The sequence below is a fragment of the Caretta caretta genome, chromosome 2 (assembly GCF_965140235.1).
Source record: "Caretta caretta isolate rCarCar2 chromosome 2, rCarCar1.hap1, whole genome shotgun sequence".
Lineage (NCBI taxonomy): Eukaryota > Metazoa > Chordata > Testudines > Cheloniidae > Caretta > Caretta caretta.
The window spans coordinates 76,879,356-76,897,635 of NC_134207.1; the positions used below are offsets into that span (position 1 = coordinate 76,879,356).

Below are 18,280 nucleotides of genomic sequence, written 5' to 3' on the forward strand. Positions count from 1 at the left end.
CAAGTATTGTTACTTCTGTGATTGACGTCTATAATTACTACTAAAACAAAGCCAGCGTATGACTTTACTAACTAGACTTCTTGATGACACCTAAAGTTATACAAAGTGTTTGTTGGTGTCCTGCTATAAAAAAAGACACTTGAAAGAAGATATACTGATCTCACAACTCTCAAACACAGCACATGCAACAAACATAAAGTGTGTTGTAAAAATTTTAATTAAAAACTAATAGCATAGCATGCCATCGATGACGATACCTAGTACAATGTCCACCTTTCACAGATGAAGAAAATAATTCTTTAGAAACAGAGTATGGGTTATTCATCTGCAGGGATCAGCAAGTTATCAGTATGCTGGAAATAATAGAATCATAGGGCTGGCAGGGACCTCAAGAGGTCGTCCAGTCCAGGGGTTCTCAACCATTTTCTTTCTGAGCCCCCGTCTCCCATGCTATAAAACTCCACGGCCCACAACAACTGGTTTTCTGCATATACAATAGATTAAAAGCCAGGGCCAGCATTAGGGGGCAGCAAGCAGGGCAATTGTGTGGGGTCCCCCACAAGGGGCCCCGCAAAGTTACGTTGCTTGGGCTTTGGCTTCAGCCCCAGGAGTCAGGATCAGGCTTCGGCGTTCTGCCCTGGGCCCCAGTGAGTCTAATGCCCAGACCCGCTCTCCTGTATATTTTGGCGAACCCCCTGAAACCTACTCGCGGCCGCCCAGGGGACCCCGGACCTTTGGTTGAGAACTGCTGATTTAGTCCAATCCCTTGCTCTTATGGAGGGACTAAGTATTATCTAGACCTTCCTTGATAGATGTTTGCGTAACCAGCTCTTAAAAATCTCCAATGACGGAGATTCCACAGCCAAGCTAGGATATTTGTTCCAGGGCTTAATCGCCTTAACAGGTAGGAAGTTTTTCCTAATATACAACTTAAACTGCTCTTGCTGCAATTTAAGTCCATTGCGTCTAGTCCTATCCTCAGAGATCGTTTTCTAGACATTTAATCATTTTTGTTGCTTTTCTATGGACTTTCTCCAATTGTCCACATCTTTCCTGAAATGTGGTGCCCGGAACTGGACCTTTAGTTGAGGTCTAATCAGTGCAGAGTAGAGTGGAAGAATTAATTCTCGTGTCTTGCTTACAATACTCCTGCTTATACATCCCAGAATGATGTTTGCTTTTTTTTGCAACAGTGTTACACTGTTGACTCATATTTATCCTGTCATCCACTATGACCCCCAGATCCCTTTCTGTAGTACTCCTTCCTAGGCAGTCCTTTCCCATTTTGTATGTGTGCAACTAATTGTTCCTTCCTAAGTGGAGTACTTTGCATTTGTCCTTACTGAATTTCATCCTATTTATTTCAGACCATTTCTCTAATTTGTCCAGCTCATTTGGAATTTTAATCCTATCCTCCAAATCACTTTCAACCCCTCCCAGCTTGGTATCATCTGCAAACTTTTTAAATGTACTCTCTATGTCATCATCTAAATCACTGATGAAGATATTGAACTGAACTGGACCCAGAACTGCTCCCTGCAGGACCTCCCTCGTTATGCCCTTCCAGTTTGACTGTGAACCACTAATAACTACTCTCTGGGAACTGTTTTCCAGCCAGTTATGCACCCACATTAAAGTAGCTCCATCTAGGTTGTATTTCCCTAGTTTCTTTAGGAGAAGGTCATGCGAAACAGTATCAAAAGCCTCACTAAAGTCAAGATATACCATATATACCACTTCCCCCCATCCAAAAGGCCTGTTACCCTGTCAAAGAAAGCTATCAGGTTGGTTTGACGCAATTTGTTCTTGACAAATCCATGCTGACTGTCTTTAGAAGTTTTCAGATTGACTGCTTAATTATGTGCTCCATTATCTTTCCAGATACTGAAGTTAAGCTGACTGACTGTAATTCCCTGGGTTGTCCTTAGTCCGCTTTTTATAGATGGGCACTATATTTGCCCTTTTCCAGTCCTCTGGAATGACTGAAAAAGTACCAGCTGGTCAGCTTCCTCACTCTGTGGATATTATTACTTATGATGATCTGGTGAACATATGTAAACCTGGAGACAGAGTTCAGGTAGTGGGAAATATTACTGCCTCCCATCCAAGAAAGGAAACCTTACCTCTGGCACATTTAGGTAGGAGGTAATTTGTGCTCAATTTAAGTTGTTTTAACTGTGAAATAGAAAACCTTTTTTTTCCTCCATTCCAACAATTCTAAAGAAATATACCAACCCTTTGCAGTCAAGTTTAGGTCTGTGCTCTGCATGAACAACAACTTTATTTATATTTCATTTGGATAACTTGGCAGGAAGCATTTTCTCATTACACCTTTTTAAAAGTAACTTTCTTATATATTCTTTTCTCAGAAGTAGTTTATAGAGTAAAGAGAACAAATTAAAGAGAGATAACTTTAGAGGCCACAAATCAAGGTGTGTTCCATTGCTTTTATGGTCCAGAAATGCAGCTTGTTTTCAAAATATTTCTTCTGATTTGCAGCATAGCTTAAAAGAGTTGTTTGGTCAGCTGTACATGACTAAGTGCAAGCCTCTTTGAAAACAAATAAAAAACCTGCTTGTCATTCTCTTTCATTTCCCTCAAGTAGAAATCCTCTCCCAAAACTCAAAAATCCATTCTGTAGTTGGGTACCTCTTACAGCATGGAAAACATGGCTTAATCAGGTTATTTTTGAGGTGGGGAGAATGGGAGGATGGCAGGGAGGAAGAGGGGAGAGAAAAATCCCAAATGCTGGAAAACTATGCTATTCTGATGTTGAGACTTCATTAAATCCTCTTTTTAGGGGAGGATTTCCTTCATTAAGGCATAGTAAAAAGGATAAATCTAATAACCATTTTAAAACCAAGAATTTGATTCTTTGCCCTCTTTTTTCCCAAGCGGCTCTTGTGTCATGAAGACAATAGTCTTCATTCCAGTATTTGTTTAATAGTTAATTTACGTAATTTTCTTTGCATCTGGGTAAAAAATATCTAGCACAATAAGGCTGGCTAATAATATCAAAACTGATGAGCAAAGAAATAGCACCACATTCTCAGCTGATGGTGTGGCAAAGATCAGGCAATTCTGCAAAGCTCAAACTAAAGTATATTACAAATTGCACTAACAGAGTCTAATGGATAATGAGATTCCATTCTAATGTTGATAATATGCAATTTAAGTGTTTCCTGTTTCTTAAACAGGATATCTTTGACCATTTAAGCAAGTCTTTAGCACCAAGCATTTGTGGCCATGAGTATATTAAAAAAGCCATTTTGTGTATGTTACTTGGAAGTAATGAGAAAGTTCTCAACAATGGGACACGCATTAGAGGAGACATCAATATCTTATTAATAGTAAGAGTCTGTAGAGTTAATAGTGCATTGATGAGTTATTTTTATTGTCCCCCTCCTCCTCCTCATGCTAGTGTTATTATATCGTATTGCATAACGTATTGCATCCATTCATATTGATAAGTGTCAAACAATTATCTCTTTTTGTTTTAACAAATGCATCAAAACCTTAATATTTTCTGATATTACCCAGAACATTTCATGTTCCAAAGTAGCTAGGGCAAGTATCTGCATTTCAGTGCATCCCATAGCTATGGCCATGTAGTTTCCTATTTCTAAATTTTTCTTATGCATAAGTCATGTGGTAGTATTAACCCTTTGTCAAAGATTCCATCTGGCTTTTAGGTTACCCAGACCAATTCTACATTGGCATGTATTTGTTTTTGTATCAGGCTGTCCTGCAGTCGAGCCAGGGAGCTTAATTTGTTCTTAATAGTTTCCAAATCCACTGAGTTGGCAAGTTCCGCTCCCGCTCCAAACCCCCCCAGCATGGTATCCATAATATCTCTTTTAGTTCTGGGGTGAGGCGTATCTGGGAGGGATAATTTGTGCATCCTCATCCAGGCTAACAGTATAGGGAGAGGTTTCAGAGTAGCAGCAGTTTTAGTCTGTATCTGCAAAAAGGAAAGGAGGACTTGTGGCACCTTAGAGACTAACAAATTTATCTGAGCATAAGCTTTCGTGAGCTACAGCTCACTTCATCGGATAAAAGGGCATAGACTTGGGCTCTACTCTTGAGACATTTAATCGTGTCCAATCCACGTCAATTTTTACTTCTACCAGAAGGGGGCTCACCAAGACTTTCACTGGAGTAGTTTGGACCTTAAATAAGGCAGGTTTTGCCATATGTAACGGGTGTTTCTTATAAACACATGTTCTTTCTCCCATTTCCAGTAACACCCATCAGGGAATGGTATTGCATGTGTGTGACTCGGGCAGTATACTACGATTACTGTTACAAGGATCCCTGATTTTACGAATTCATCCCATGCATAAGGGAGTGAGGGGTAGTCAGAAAGCATGGCGGTATCTCCCACATACCCTTCTGTTCGTACCCCCACCATCCAATGTTTTTCCTTTCCTACGGGGACTGAAATATTTGCTTGTAGCCCCAGTTCCCCTTCCCCAACATATACCTGAGTTTCCCCTAAAGGTGTTAATGTAAGATTAGTATTAAAATCAACCCATCTTAAATGTATATCTGGTTGTTGTACTGGGGTCCATGGTACGTTGTCTGTTTGTGAGTTGTTATGTATCAGTAAGGCAGTGAGAATTGTTTCACCTTGTCCCAGGTATCCTGGAGCATGGATATCATTGTTATGGATGGGCATGGATGTATTTTTCCTTTGGGTTTAGGTTGTGTCTTTACCACCGTGATTAGGGCGAATGCTTTGATCCAGACCAAGAACTGACTTGCCTGCTGCAGTTCTGTTTTCCATTTCATTCGAAGCATTGTTCTGCCTCTCTTTTTAACTGGCGGTCTAAGCAGCAGTATTCTGTGCCCAACAGTCCTGCAGAAATAAAAACACACCACGTTCACAGCTCCTGGTTCGCAGTTGTTGTTGGGGTGTTGTGTCTGAAAATATAATTACAACGGAACAGAATTAATTGATTTGTGAAACGTGAACCCACTTTAATTTGCTATTTTTGTTTATGCGGTAAATGAGAGGGCTGAGGTGATCAACTATGGAGTAGGGACCGGCCCACTTTGACTCCAGTGTGTGATCCCTTTTGTCCAACTTTAAATACATTACCTGATCCCCTGGCTCCCATAGTAGGGAGTCCCCAGTTTTCTTTTGATCCATCTTTTTATGCATGAGCTCAATGGCTTGGCTCACCCTGTGCTGGAGGGTGGCTTTATCTTCCTGTAACTGTTTTAACCACTGCCAATGCTCATGAGTTCCAAGCGGATTGTTTGTCTCTGTATCTGCCGCTTGCTTGGAGTTAATGACCAGCCTCACTGCCTGTCCGAAGAGGATCTGGTATGGCTGGATTTTAGTTTTTAGCCTGTTACTGCTGCGGATGGCTGCCAGTATTAGTGGCAGCTTTTCAGGCCAGTTTTTACTGGTATGATCTACAACTTTTCTGAGGGCTTCTTTAATGGTGTGGTTCATTCTTTCCACTTGTCCTGAGGACTGGGGTCTGTATGAGACGTGGAGTTTGTGTGACACCCCCAAGGCTTTAAGCATTAGGGTAAATATGTTTCCCACAAATGACCCTCTGTTGTCTGAATCAATAATTTCAGGAGTCCCATGTCTGCAAACTACTTCAGAGAACAGCTTTTTAGCAGCAGTGCGAGCGCTATTGTTCCTGGTGGGGAAAGCGTTGACCCTCCCTTCTCTACTCCTTGACAATTTGTCAATGAAGTCAATTTGGATTCTATGCCAGGGACCCAGCCCCCTCTGATGGAGCATTTGGGGCTGGTGTGGGGGGGTCGAGCTTTATTTTTGGCGCACTGTACACAATTCCTGACCCACGTTTCTACATCATCTCTCATCCCCCTCCATTCTGTCACTTGCTTTAACCTTCCCAGCGTCCCTTCCACTCCTTCATGCATGAACTGGTGAGCTATATTCATCAGTTCCTGCCTTTCAATTCTTCCTAGGATGCGGACTGATTCTAATACTTTCTGTTCCTGTCTTCGGGTTACCGCTGCTATCCCTTCATAATCTCTGGCTATAGTGTTGGCACGGTTATTCCATACAGTTTCAACTGCCGAGCCTTTCACATGTGCCTTTACTTGTTTGATTTTTAACTGGTTGGGATGAGAGAGAACCCAGGCATAAATCCATTTCCATTCATCTACGTATGCTATTTCTTTACCGTCCGCAGCTTTCCAATCATTTCTTTGCCAATCAAACATCCAATATTGCACCCTGTTTACACAATAGTTGCTGTCAGCATAGATGTATACAGTCTTAGGGCAGATCTCTGTTTCATACTGTTTTAAGACTTGGTATATTGCATGGAGTTCGGCATGTTGTGTTGAGCTGTGATCCAAATACCCCTTTAGCACCTCTTCTTCTAAGTTTATGGCTGCATATCTGATTCTCTTTTTACCGTGAACCACCGTGGAACTGCCGTCGGTGAACCAAATATGTCTCTCCCAACCCATGGTATCTAATTCTTCAAGGGGGGACGCTTGGGCTTGTGCGATTCTCTGTTCTAGTGTGACTACCGGACATTCATGCCTTGTCCCCGTTTTGATAAGAGCATGAGTCATCATGTCAGATTTGGATACTGTGTCAGCCCGGACTCCCCTGTTTACCAGGGTTAGAGTCCATTGTGCCATCCTGGTGTTGGACACCCTGCCTCTTATTAATTTCCCAGATAGGATGTATTTCAGAGGCGTGTGTGCGCTTTGTATAGTAATCGGGGCACTGGTAAGCGGCTCAAAGGACTGAACTGCCCATACAGCTGTCAGGCACTCACGTTCGCGAGCGTCAAAATTTAGTTCGGCTCCCTGCAATTTCTTAGATTCGTATACCACAGGTACCAATTTCTGATTTTCATTTTGTTATAGGCGAGTGGCCGCCATGGCCACTTCATTAGCTGCTAACCGGATGACAAATGGTTTAGATTCGTCCGGGAAGCGTAAAGCAGGGGCGGTTCGGGCTTTTTGTTTCAGGGTATTTAAAGCAGTATCCTGGTCTGGACCCCATTCCCAATGTGTCTTTTCTTCAGCAGTTTCCATAAAGGAAGGGTGATCTCTGCATATTTATAGATATGGGGCTGTAAAAAGTTGAATCCTCCCAACAAAACCCTTAATGAGTGTACATCGGTAGGGGCTGGCATTTCAATTAGTGGCCTTACCTTCCTTTGATCTACCTGCCTTCCCTCCTGGCCAATGATAATACCTAGGTAAATGACCTGGGTTTGCACTAATTGTGCTTTTTCCAGGCTTACCTTGAATTCGGTGTCCTGGATTAGTGCGAGGACGTCCTCTGTAAGTTTTTGTACCTGCGTCTCGAGTTCTCCGAAAACCAAAATATCATCCACATAGGAAAAGATGAGTGGTCGATCTGACGGACTTAACCGGTCCAACATATCTAACACATGTCTGTGGGTGATAGCCGGAGAGTCTTGAAATCCTTGGGGCAAATGCTGAAAAGCGTAAAAAGAAAAGGAGTACTTGTGGCACCTTAGAGACTAACCAATTTATTTGAGCATGAGCTTTCGTGAGCTACAGCTCACTTCATCAGATGTTTACCGTGGAAACTGCAGCAGACTTTATATACACACAGAAATCATGAAACAATACCTCCTCCCACCCCACTGTCCTGCTGGTAATAGCTTATCTAAAGTGATCAACAGGTGGGCCATTTCCAGCACAAATCCAGGTTTTCTCACCCTCCACCCCCCCACACAAATTCACTCTCCTGCTGGTGCTAGCCCATCCAAAGTGACAACTCTTTACATAATCAAGTCGGGCTATTTCCTGCATAGATCAAGGTTTTCTCACATCCCCCCACCCCCATACACACACAAACTCACTCTCCTGCTGGTAATAGCTCATCTAAACTGACCACTCTCCAGGTTTAAATCCAAGTTAAACCAGAACATCTTGGGGGGGGGGGTAGGAAAAAACAAGAGGAAACAGGCTACCTTGCATAATGACTTAGCCACTCCCAGTCTCTATTTAAGCCTAAATTAATAGTATCCAATTTGCAAATGAATTCCAATTCAGCAGTTTCTCGCTGGAGTCTGGATTTGAAGTTTTTTTGTTTTAAGATAGCGACCTTCATGTCTGTGATTGCGTGACCAGAGAGATTGAAGTGTTCTCCGACTGGTTTATGAATGTTATAATTCTTGACATCTGATTTGTGTCCATTTATTCTTTTACGTAGAGACTGTCCAGTTTGACCAATGTACATGGCAGAGGGGCAATGGTTCCCTCACCCCACCTAGCAATATTGTTAACCTATCCAACTATACTCTCAGCCCAGCAGAAGCAGCTGTTCTATCTCGGGGCCTCTCCTTCTGCCCCTCCACCCCCACGAACATGATACAGTTCTGTGGTGACCTAGAATCCTATTTTCGACGTCTCCGTCTCAAGGAATATTTCCAAAATACCTCTGAACAACATACTAATCCACAGAGGTCTCCCTGCCAACACTACAGAAAGAGGGATTCTAGATGGACTCCTCCTGAAGGTCGAAACAGCAGACTGGACTTCTACATAGAGTGCTTCCGCCGACGTGCACGGGCTGAAATTGTGGAAAAGCAGCATCACTTGCCCCATAACCTCAGCCATGCGGAACGCAATGCCATCCACAGCCTCAGAAACAACTCTGACATCATAATCAAAAAGGCTGACAAAGGAGGTGCTGTTGTCATCATGAATAGGTCGGAATATGAACAAGAGGCTGCTCGGCAGCTCTCCAACACGAGTTTCTACAAGCCATTACCCTATGATCCCACTGAGAGTTACCAAAAGCAACTACAGCATTTGCTCAAGAAACTTCCTGAAAAAGCACAAGATCAAATCCGCACAGACACACCCCTGGAACCCCGACCTGGGATATTCTATCTACTACCCAAGATCCATAAACCTGGAAATCCTGGGCGCCCCATCATCTCAGGCATTGGCACCCTGACAGCAGGATTGTCTGGCTATGTAGACTCCCTCCTCAGGCCCTACGCTACCAGCACTCCCAGCTACCTTCGAGACACCACTGACTTCCTGAGGAAACTTCAATCCATCGGTGATCTTCCTGATAACACCATCCTGGCTACTATGAATGTAGAAGCCCTCTACACCAACATTCCACACAAAGATGGACTACAAGCCGTCAAGAACACTATCCCCGATAATGTCACGGCTAACCTGGTGGCTGAACTTTGTGACTTTGTCCTTACCCATAACTATTTCACATTTGGGGACAATGTATACCTTCAGATCAGCGGCACTGCTATGGGTACCCGCATGGCCCCACAGTATGCCAACATTTTTATGGCTGATTTAGAACAACGCTTCCTCAGCTCTCGTCCCCTAAAGCCCCTACTCTACTTGCGCTATATTGATGACATCTTCATCATCTGGACCCATGGAAAAGAAGCCCTTGAGGAATTCCACCATGATTTCAACAATTTCCATCCCACCACCAACCTCAGCCTGGTCCAGTCCACACAAGAGATCCACTTCCTGGACACTACAGTGCTAATAAACAATGGCCACATAAACACCACCCTATACCGGAAACCTACTGACCGCTATTCCTACCTGCATGCCTCCAGCTTTCACCCTGACCACACCACACGATCCATCGTCTACAGCCAAGCTCTGCGATACAACCGCATTTGCTCCAACCCCTCAGACAGAGACAAACACCTACAAGATCTCTGTCAAGCTTTCTTACAACTACAATACCCACCTGCAGAAGTAAAGAAACAGATTGATAGAGCCAGAAGAGTTCCCAGAAGTTACCTACTACAGGACAGGCCTAACAAAGAAAATAACAGAACGCCACTAGCGGTCACCTTCAGCCCCCAACTAAAACCCCTCCAACGCATTATTAAGGATCTACAACCTATCCTAAAGGATGACCCAACACTCTCACAAGTCTTGGGAGACAGGCCAGTCCTTGCCTACAGACAGCCCCGCAACCTGAAGCAAATACTCACCAACAACCACATACCACACAACAGAACCACTAACCCAGGAACTTATCCTTGCAACAAAGCCCGTTGCCAATTGTGCCCACATATCTATTCAGGGGACACCATCACAGGGCCTAATAACATCAGCCACACTATCAGAGGCTCGTTCACCTGCACATCCACCAATGTGATATATGCCATCATGTGCCAGCAATGCCCCTCTGCCATGTACATTGGTCAAACTGGACAGTCTCTACGTAAAAGAATAAATGGACACAAATCAGATGTCAAGAATTATAACATTCATAAACCAGTCGGAGAACACTTCAATCTCTCTGGTCACGCAATCACAGACATGAAGGTCGCTATCTTAAAACAAAAAAACTTCAAATCCAGACTCCAGCGAGAAACTGCTGAATTGGAATTCATTTGCAAATTGGATACTATTAATTTAGGCTTAAATAGAGACTGGGAGTGGCTAAGTCATTATGCAAGGTAGCCTGTTTCCTCTTGTTTTTTCCTACCCCCCCCCCCCCCAAGATGTTCTGGTTTAACTTGGATTTAAACCTGGAGAGTGGTCAGTTTAGATGAGCTATTACCAGCAGGAGAGTGAGTTTGTGTGTGTATGGGGGTGGGGGGATGTGAGAAAACCTTGATCTATGCAGGAAATAGCCCGACTTGATTATGTAAAGAGTTGTCACTTTGGATGGGCTAGCACCAGCAGGAGAGTGAATTTGTGTGGGGGGGTGGAGGGTGAGAAAACCTGGATTTGTGCTGGAAATGGCCCACCTGTTGATCACTTTAGATAAGCTATTACCAGCAGGACAGTGGGGTGGGAGGAGGTATTGTTTCATGATTTCTGTGTGTATATAAAGTCTGCTGCAGTTTCCACGGTAAACATCTGATGAAGTGAGCTGTAGCTCACGAAAGCTCATGCTCAAATAAATTGGTTAGTCTCTAAGGTGCCACAAGTACTCCTTTTCTTTTTGCGAATACAGACTAACACGGCTGTTCCTCTGAAAGCTGAAAAGTGTATTGCTGATCCCTTATGGTGAAGGCAAACAGATCCTGTGAATCAGGGTGTAATGGTATTGCAAAGAAACAGTTAGCCAGATCTATAACTGAAAAGTACCTGGAGGTGGCTTGTACCTTTTGGATAACTTGTGTCATATCTGCCACGATGGGGGCCATGGGTATGCTTCCTTTGTTGATCCTTCTGTAATCAATAGTCAGTTGCCAGGATTGCCCGTGTGCCTTCATGACTGGCCGTATGGGGGAGTTGAAGGGAGAGTTCGTTTTCCTGATAACATCCTGTTCTTCCAGGTTCTTGATGATCTGGACCAATTGTGCTTCAGCTTCCTTGGGGTAGTGGTACTGTTTCTGGGGTTGCACCAGTTCACCTATAATTTTGACACAAGCATTGATTTTACCACAATCTGTCCTCTTCTGGATCCAGACCGTGGGAAACATTGCACACCACTCCTCCTTCTGTTCGGTGGCAAGGGCTGCGATCAGTTGGTTTCCTCTTTTGGCAACAATGTTGTTTTGCCTTTCTGTTGGTAGAAAAGGGGAGACGGCTTCCAGACTCCATAGGGCACTCTGGGGTAAGTCAATTATGATGTTATTTTTAAACAGCCCGTCTGTTCCCAGAATTACATCATTAGTTATATATTTTGTTTGGACTAAATTCCCGGTTGTGTTAAAGCATTGTACCAAGAAGGGAAAACCTTGTACCGTGAAAGGGACTTATAATCATTCTTGTCCTATGCTGGGTTTCCCCTGAAATGATTGCAGGATCACTTCCTGCCCCTTTTTGCCAGTGCGGGGGTTGCTCTAATCAGGGAGACTGAGGCTCCGGTGTCAATCAGGGCTAGGGTAGGAGCTTGATTACCTTGCTGAACGTATATGTGGGGTCTCCCTCCTGGATCCCAGGTCAACTTTCCTATTAATCTCCACTGCTGTGCTCCTATGCCAGGTGGAGATTCTACGTTCAGCAGGCTTCCCTCCAAGTATTCTTGGTCCTCTGCCAGGGGAGGAGGCAAATCCATTAGAGGGACGCTCGGGGTGGTTATCCCCAATACATTCCTTTGATAGCTTTGCAGCCTTAGGATTTCCCTCATGATATCAGTCATGGGAGCCCTGTCCCATTTTTCCCAATCTCCCCCAAACTGCATTAACAATCTCCATGTCATACAGCGCATATCTGAACCGGGCTTATCAGAACATCCCTGAGGCTGGTTACTTCCCTCGGTTGTTTTAGTTTTGGGTAATTCTGGATACAATTTCCTTCTTGGCTTATAGTTTCCCCGACCTTGAGACCTCCCCCTTGAGTAGCCTCCACAGGGTCCTACAACTCCCTTTGTTCCGCTCTCATTTGAATAAGTAATTGTTGGCTCCATGGCTGCCACATATGCAACTCTTTCCTTTTTTATATTAGGTTTTGGCCCCGCATGCATGGTGATTTGTTGCACCATCCTCCTTAATTCTTCTAGAGTAGCGGGGTGCCCGTCCTGCCAAACAGCGAGTTTCCCTGAATAATACGGTAGTAGTGACACGACACAATCTCTCAGGGATGAGACGGGGAATGGTAATGTGTACAGATTGGTAATACCAGTCACTGTTACTAGACCGGACATTACCTGCATTAATGCCCATCGGGTGAGGTAGTTTTCCGGGTCCTCATTGGGACCCTGGGTGGAAGCTACAGCTTGGGCTATAAAATTTCTCTCCCTATTTGTTCCCCGAAGATTGCCATTAAAGATAATTTGTTGGCAGCTTCATCTACTTAAATGCGGACCAGAGTCGCTCTTATTTCTGGTGCCGCACATATCCCCATAAGCCGGTAAATTTCTGTAGTAGTTAATTTTTCTCTCCCGGCTAGTAGGAAGGCATCGGTACACCACCAAAAGAAGGATTCTCTACTCAGAGTTCCTAGGTGGTCAGCAATTGCCTTTAGGTCAGCTGCTGACACCGGGACAGTTGTAATTTGTTCGTTACCCCTGCCCTTGGCGTCTGCTCTGGGGGCAGTTATGGTGCGCCGTTCTAAAGTGGCCACCAGGGCTGTAGGACTTTCCTTTAGGTCATCCCAAATGTCTCCTTCCCAAATTTCCTGGGGGTCCCAGGCTGCTTCTTCCCAATCTGATTTCAGTTTAAGGTTGGCAGGGTCCCATTCTCCTGAACTAATGGCCGCTATTTGGCGGGTAGTGAAGCCCAATTTTAGTTTTAGCTGCTTAATAATGGATTCGCAGCGATTGTGGTTTACGGGGGTTCTGCCTTGTTCCAATGTTAACTTTTTAAGCATCCCTTGTAGGACCTGATTTTCTTTAATTAGGGCTTGTTTTTCGCTTTCTAATTCTTTAAGTGCAGTAACTTGTTCTGTCAGGAATCTTTCTTCACCTTTGCATTCCTGCAGTGCTTCCTTTATCATTTCCATCTGACTTTGTGAGTTTATTGCCATTACTTTCCAATTTTCTATCCCTTTTTCTAATTGATTAGCTTTTCGTGCAGAGAGATGTTATTTTCTTTGCAGGTAGCTAAGCGGAAGTAACTGTCATTACATGTCTCCCATAATAGCCAAATTGCTGCCGCGTCTCGTTTGGCAGTGCTAGAAGGTTTGTACATGAGAATGTATTGAGCCAATCTATCCTCTAGGTTTGAAATAGTACAGACATCTACAAGGGCTTGTTCACTCCACAGACTATGCCCATATTTTTGAAGGACTTGTTTGAAAGGTGTAATTTCTTTAATGAAAGGTGAGGTTGGAGCTCCTTTCAGTTCCATTCCTCCTTCTGTAACTGATTTTCCCTGTCTTTTCCTCAACATCCTAACAAATCTTTAATTTCCCCCGTTACCCCTGAACTTTGCTCAGTGAGTGGCTTCTTTGTCACTCCCGATCTTTACTCAGCGAGTGACACAGCCTAGATTCCCTGATCCTGCTACTCCTTGTTCCAGCAAGTAGCTTAACCTGGCTCTTGGACCTTCTTGTTGTCCCGATACTTCAGTGAACAATAGGATTGGGACCCGGTAATCGTAGCTTAATCTTATATTATACACTTTCCCCTGCTACCTTCCCAGAGGCCAGCAGGTTTGGTTAACCCGATCATATTATGCCAAATCACTTGGCAGTGTGCACACCAATGTTTACAATAACTGAGGTATTTTACCAATATTCCCCCTTTCGCAATTCTCCACCAATTATGTTATATCATAAAAATGAGACCAACAGGATCTTGTAATGGGGATAAGGCAAAATGCCGCATTTTTTGTAAAAACACACAATTCTATGTCACTACTATTCCTTACTTATACCTTATTTATACACATATCCATTCATACATTCATTCACACAAGTTCTGCTTAGTTGTAATAGTTACCAGCCTAGCAGTTGCCCGTGACAGAATACTGGCCAGGTAGCCTGTATACGAGAGTGGATCCGAGTCCATGTCAGAAGCACATCCAATGCTCCTGGAGGGTGGCAGCAGAACCAAACTCGAAGTTCTCAGTTTCTAGAGTCCATTTTTATAGGAATTTCTTCCTAGGCCAGTCTATGGGAATTGCTTCATCATGCTGTTGCTGAATCAATCAGCAGATGGCACATTCCTGACGGCTCCGTGCTGCCAGATGTTATCTTGTTCTTTGGCTCTCCCATCCTTGAGGCTGTTGGGTGGATTCCAGTCTGCCCTGCAGGGGGTCCTCTGGTTGTCTCCACTCTGCACATTCTTTGGCTGATCGATACTGAATTCCTAGGCTGGCACCTTCCCAACCATTCATTTATCATCTGAACCAATCATTCATTCACATACATTCTTTATCTTAATCACAGTTATTCTACTGTCTCTTTAACTTTCGGGGTGTTGCTAATTCATTTGAGACTCACTGTTTTTTAATATGTAAAGCCAGATAAAACTACAGAGGGTGGGAGTCTCTGTGTCATTTCTAAGAACAGTTGTTGTCACAAAATGTCAATATCAAATTACAAAGTATCGCTTAGAGCAATTGCGCGGTTTACAAGCTTTATGCAGACACTGTCAGCAGCTTACAAGTTAACAAGAGACCCGAAAGATCTTTTAACTGGTAGTGCCCTCTACTTTAAACTGTGGCGGACTAATCATGGAGAACCACAAATAGAATTATGGGGAATCACAAAATATGCCTATATTCTTCTGTTATGCATTAGTAAGAAAGTAAAAGCCAAACTAGTACAATGACTCACATCATTTTGTCTTTTACAAAAATGTTTGTTACTGTCTCAGGATCAATGTATTTTATTTTGGGGCACGCTTTTACAGTCTCTATTTTGTCCCACGCTTTCCCGTTTGCTTGACATCTCTTTTATGTTCATAACTTGTGGAGTCATAATGGGCAATAAATGTAGAACCTAATCCTGCACTCCTTCCTCTGGCAAAACACTCACTGATTTCAAGAATGGTCCATCAGTGTCTCTATCAAGTTTGTGAAACTAGACTTCTGTTACGGGTAGGCATGGTAAAAGTTCAGTTACTGCTTCATTTGCAAATATCACTTCTTTTAGGTCTTCATAATTAAAGTATGTTAACTTAGTGATACCAACGTGGTACTTGATACCTCTTGGTAGAAATAACAACTTTCTTATACATATCAAACTGATCAAGTTGTTTTGGTAACTTGTCTTTAAAAATGGATTAACATGAAATAATGAGAGTATTAAATCCTTCCAGAATCTCTTTAAAAAATGCTTCCCTTTTCTTTTCAAATGGATAACTTGCATGGGCAGTTACTGGTGTCATCAAAATGATACTTTGTGTACAGTTTACTGCCTACATTTTAACTAACTCAGTTAAAAATAGTAGTCCCATCTTTTCTTGTCTAAAGGGGCCTGTATAGGAGCGTGAAGGAAATACCTTGCAATGTATGAAGGCACATTATGTGTGCAGCCATTAATATTCATGCTAGACATTTAATGAATCTACAGGGCCTTTTGACCCAAAGCAATATCCATCAAACTTCTGTCGTTAGTAAAACAAAATGCTGGGATGGACATTGAACTAATTCTTTGGAACAGTTGTAATAGGAATACAGCTTTAAAAAAAAATCTTCATGGAATGTTCAGGGAACAGGAAATTCAGGTACATTTCTCTGAAGAATATATAACAGATGCCAATTATTCCATGAGGATTCAGGAGCTAGGGAATCTAGTAATCATAAGGGAAAGTCTCTAATTTGGGAGGTTCTATCATACCTGTCAGAAAAGTGTGACCATCCCTTCACCGTTCTAGTCTTATTGCAATGGACAAAGATTGTTTTGGTTTTTTCCAGTTCTTTATAACTATTGTACTAAAATAGCTTGGTTCTGTAAAATGTAGCATTCTTATGAAGTCCAGGGTCTGTCCTTTACACTCTATTACACTTCTGTTTCTAAAGTCAGTGTTCTCTTTCTTGTTTCTAATTTGAGTTTGAAATCAACATGACTTTCTTCACTTGCAATATTTTTTGTACACTAGCAACATACATGTTAGCCTGGGTCCAGGGAGAGCATTTTGGCAGTTAATCGTTGAGGCATGGTTTTGAAACTAGGTGGGACAAAAGGAAATGCTGGAATAAAATATCTGAATTCTAGAATGCAAAGGAGACTTCCCACCAGATTCTTAAAATGTTAAGGCTTAAACTACTAGTTTAGTCTCATTGTAAAGGTCTATTTAAGTGCTTCAACTTTTGTTTTTGTGCTGCTTGCAACACATGGGGTCCAATACAGAAGATCATCATTCCTAGAATAATTAAAAATGCTAGGTCAATGCTCTTGCTTTTATCTAGCCTAAATTATCACTTTTTAATAGCTTTCAAGTTTTAAATTACATTCAAAGTTTAATCTTTCATGGTCTTCATATGAAAACTTTTATTTTTTGGGGGGTGGGCGAGTATAAAATACAAGTCACGGAAGCTGGAAATAACATATTACTGATATTTGAAGTTGCTTACAGGACTTACTGAAGCTTTGGAAGTCTCTCTCTCTCTCCCTCCCGCCATCCCCCACCCCCGCCCCTTTTTTTTCCAGGATTAAATTAAACTTTGTGTCTGATATATCGCCTTTTCAACCTGGAAATAAGGTGTCAATTTTTAACAGTGAGAGTAATTAACTATTGGAACAATTTATCAAGGATCTTGATGGATTCAAGATTGGGAGTTTTTTTCTAACAGATCTGCTCTGAGTTTTTTTCTAACAGATCTGCTCTATGAGTTATTTTGGGGAAGTTTCATGGCCTAAGTTATACAGGAGGTCCGACTAGATGATCACAGTGGTCCTTTCTGGCCTTGGAATCTATGTATCTGTATGTGATTCTATAGCATTCATTTAAATATTCTCTTTTTAGAGGTTTCTTACCTTCACCCATTTTTTGCACAGGAATAGCAGTCCACAAGCATCCAACGTATGAACCATTTGTCACCACAATTAAAATATATGTTGCAAACTTTAGCTACAACTGACTTTTAGCTGGCTGCCAAAGCCGAGCTCTTGAAGTCCATGGCTGCAGGCTCCTCTGAAATGAGGGACCTAGAAATGTCAGGGCTAACATAAGACTTTTTTTAACAGGTAAATTCCTAGCCCTCTGCCTTGTGAAATACTCAAAAATGAAAGCCAACTGCTTTCAATTTTAAAATCCTGTCATCTGAGCCTTCCTAAAAGGTCACATGTTGTTCTCTATCCTATTCCCACTGTCTCTGTCCGGTTACCCAGATTTGGTTTCTGGTATCTCTGAAAGCTGTGACCAGAGGTCCACCCCGGCCATGGGTGTATTTGGTGTGCGTATGATTTTTGGGGTAGAGCTGGGAAGGAGTTTAAGAAGGGAAAGGACCTCAACCCAGTTCATGGCTGTGGGAGGGTAATGTTTCCCTGTCTGCTTCTGATGGCCCTAGGGCTGCTCCAAACTATCTTGTAGGTGGATGTCTGCAGTTGAGCTGACTCTGCTTGAACAAGTAGCGACCCCCCGGTCATGAGGAAGAACGGACAGCTCCGTAACACGAGGCGCTGTGTTCATGACCTAATCTCAGATTTGACAGTGATTTATGGTGACCTTACTACTCGATTTCCTCTCTTGTAAAATGGTGGAATGAGCTACTGTACTATCTGCATAACTACATGTTACGCTGAAAAGTACTGGAGACTGCATGGGTCACAAACCATGTTGAGATTGACGGGTGTGAACATACACGTCAATTAACATAATTGTAAGAATAAGTTAATCATAAATCCCTCCCTAAGACAAGACAAAAGGGGTATGTGAACCCACTCAGCAGCTTTGGACTGAATGGCTGGAGGGGCTTTGTTGAATATTGTTTGGGTAACGGTTGTGGGGGGT

General features: G+C 42.8%; 1 protein-coding gene across 2 annotated transcripts in view; it reads right to left on the reverse strand.

The window, feature by feature from the left end:
- Window positions 1-224: 224 nt before the first annotated feature.
- Window positions 225-18,280, reverse strand: part of MEP1B (meprin A subunit beta) — a 61,604-nt gene continuing 43,548 nt past the window's right edge. Inside the window, exon 11 of one of the 2 annotated variants that reach the window (XM_075125249.1) lies at window positions 225-4,923. In XM_075125249.1, the coding sequence (XP_074981350.1) occupies window positions 4,603-4,923 (321 nt within the window). In that variant the 3' untranslated portion in view covers window positions 225-4,602. The remainder of the gene's footprint in view (window positions 4,924-18,280) is intronic. The other variant, XM_075125250.1, reaches the window with a different exon arrangement.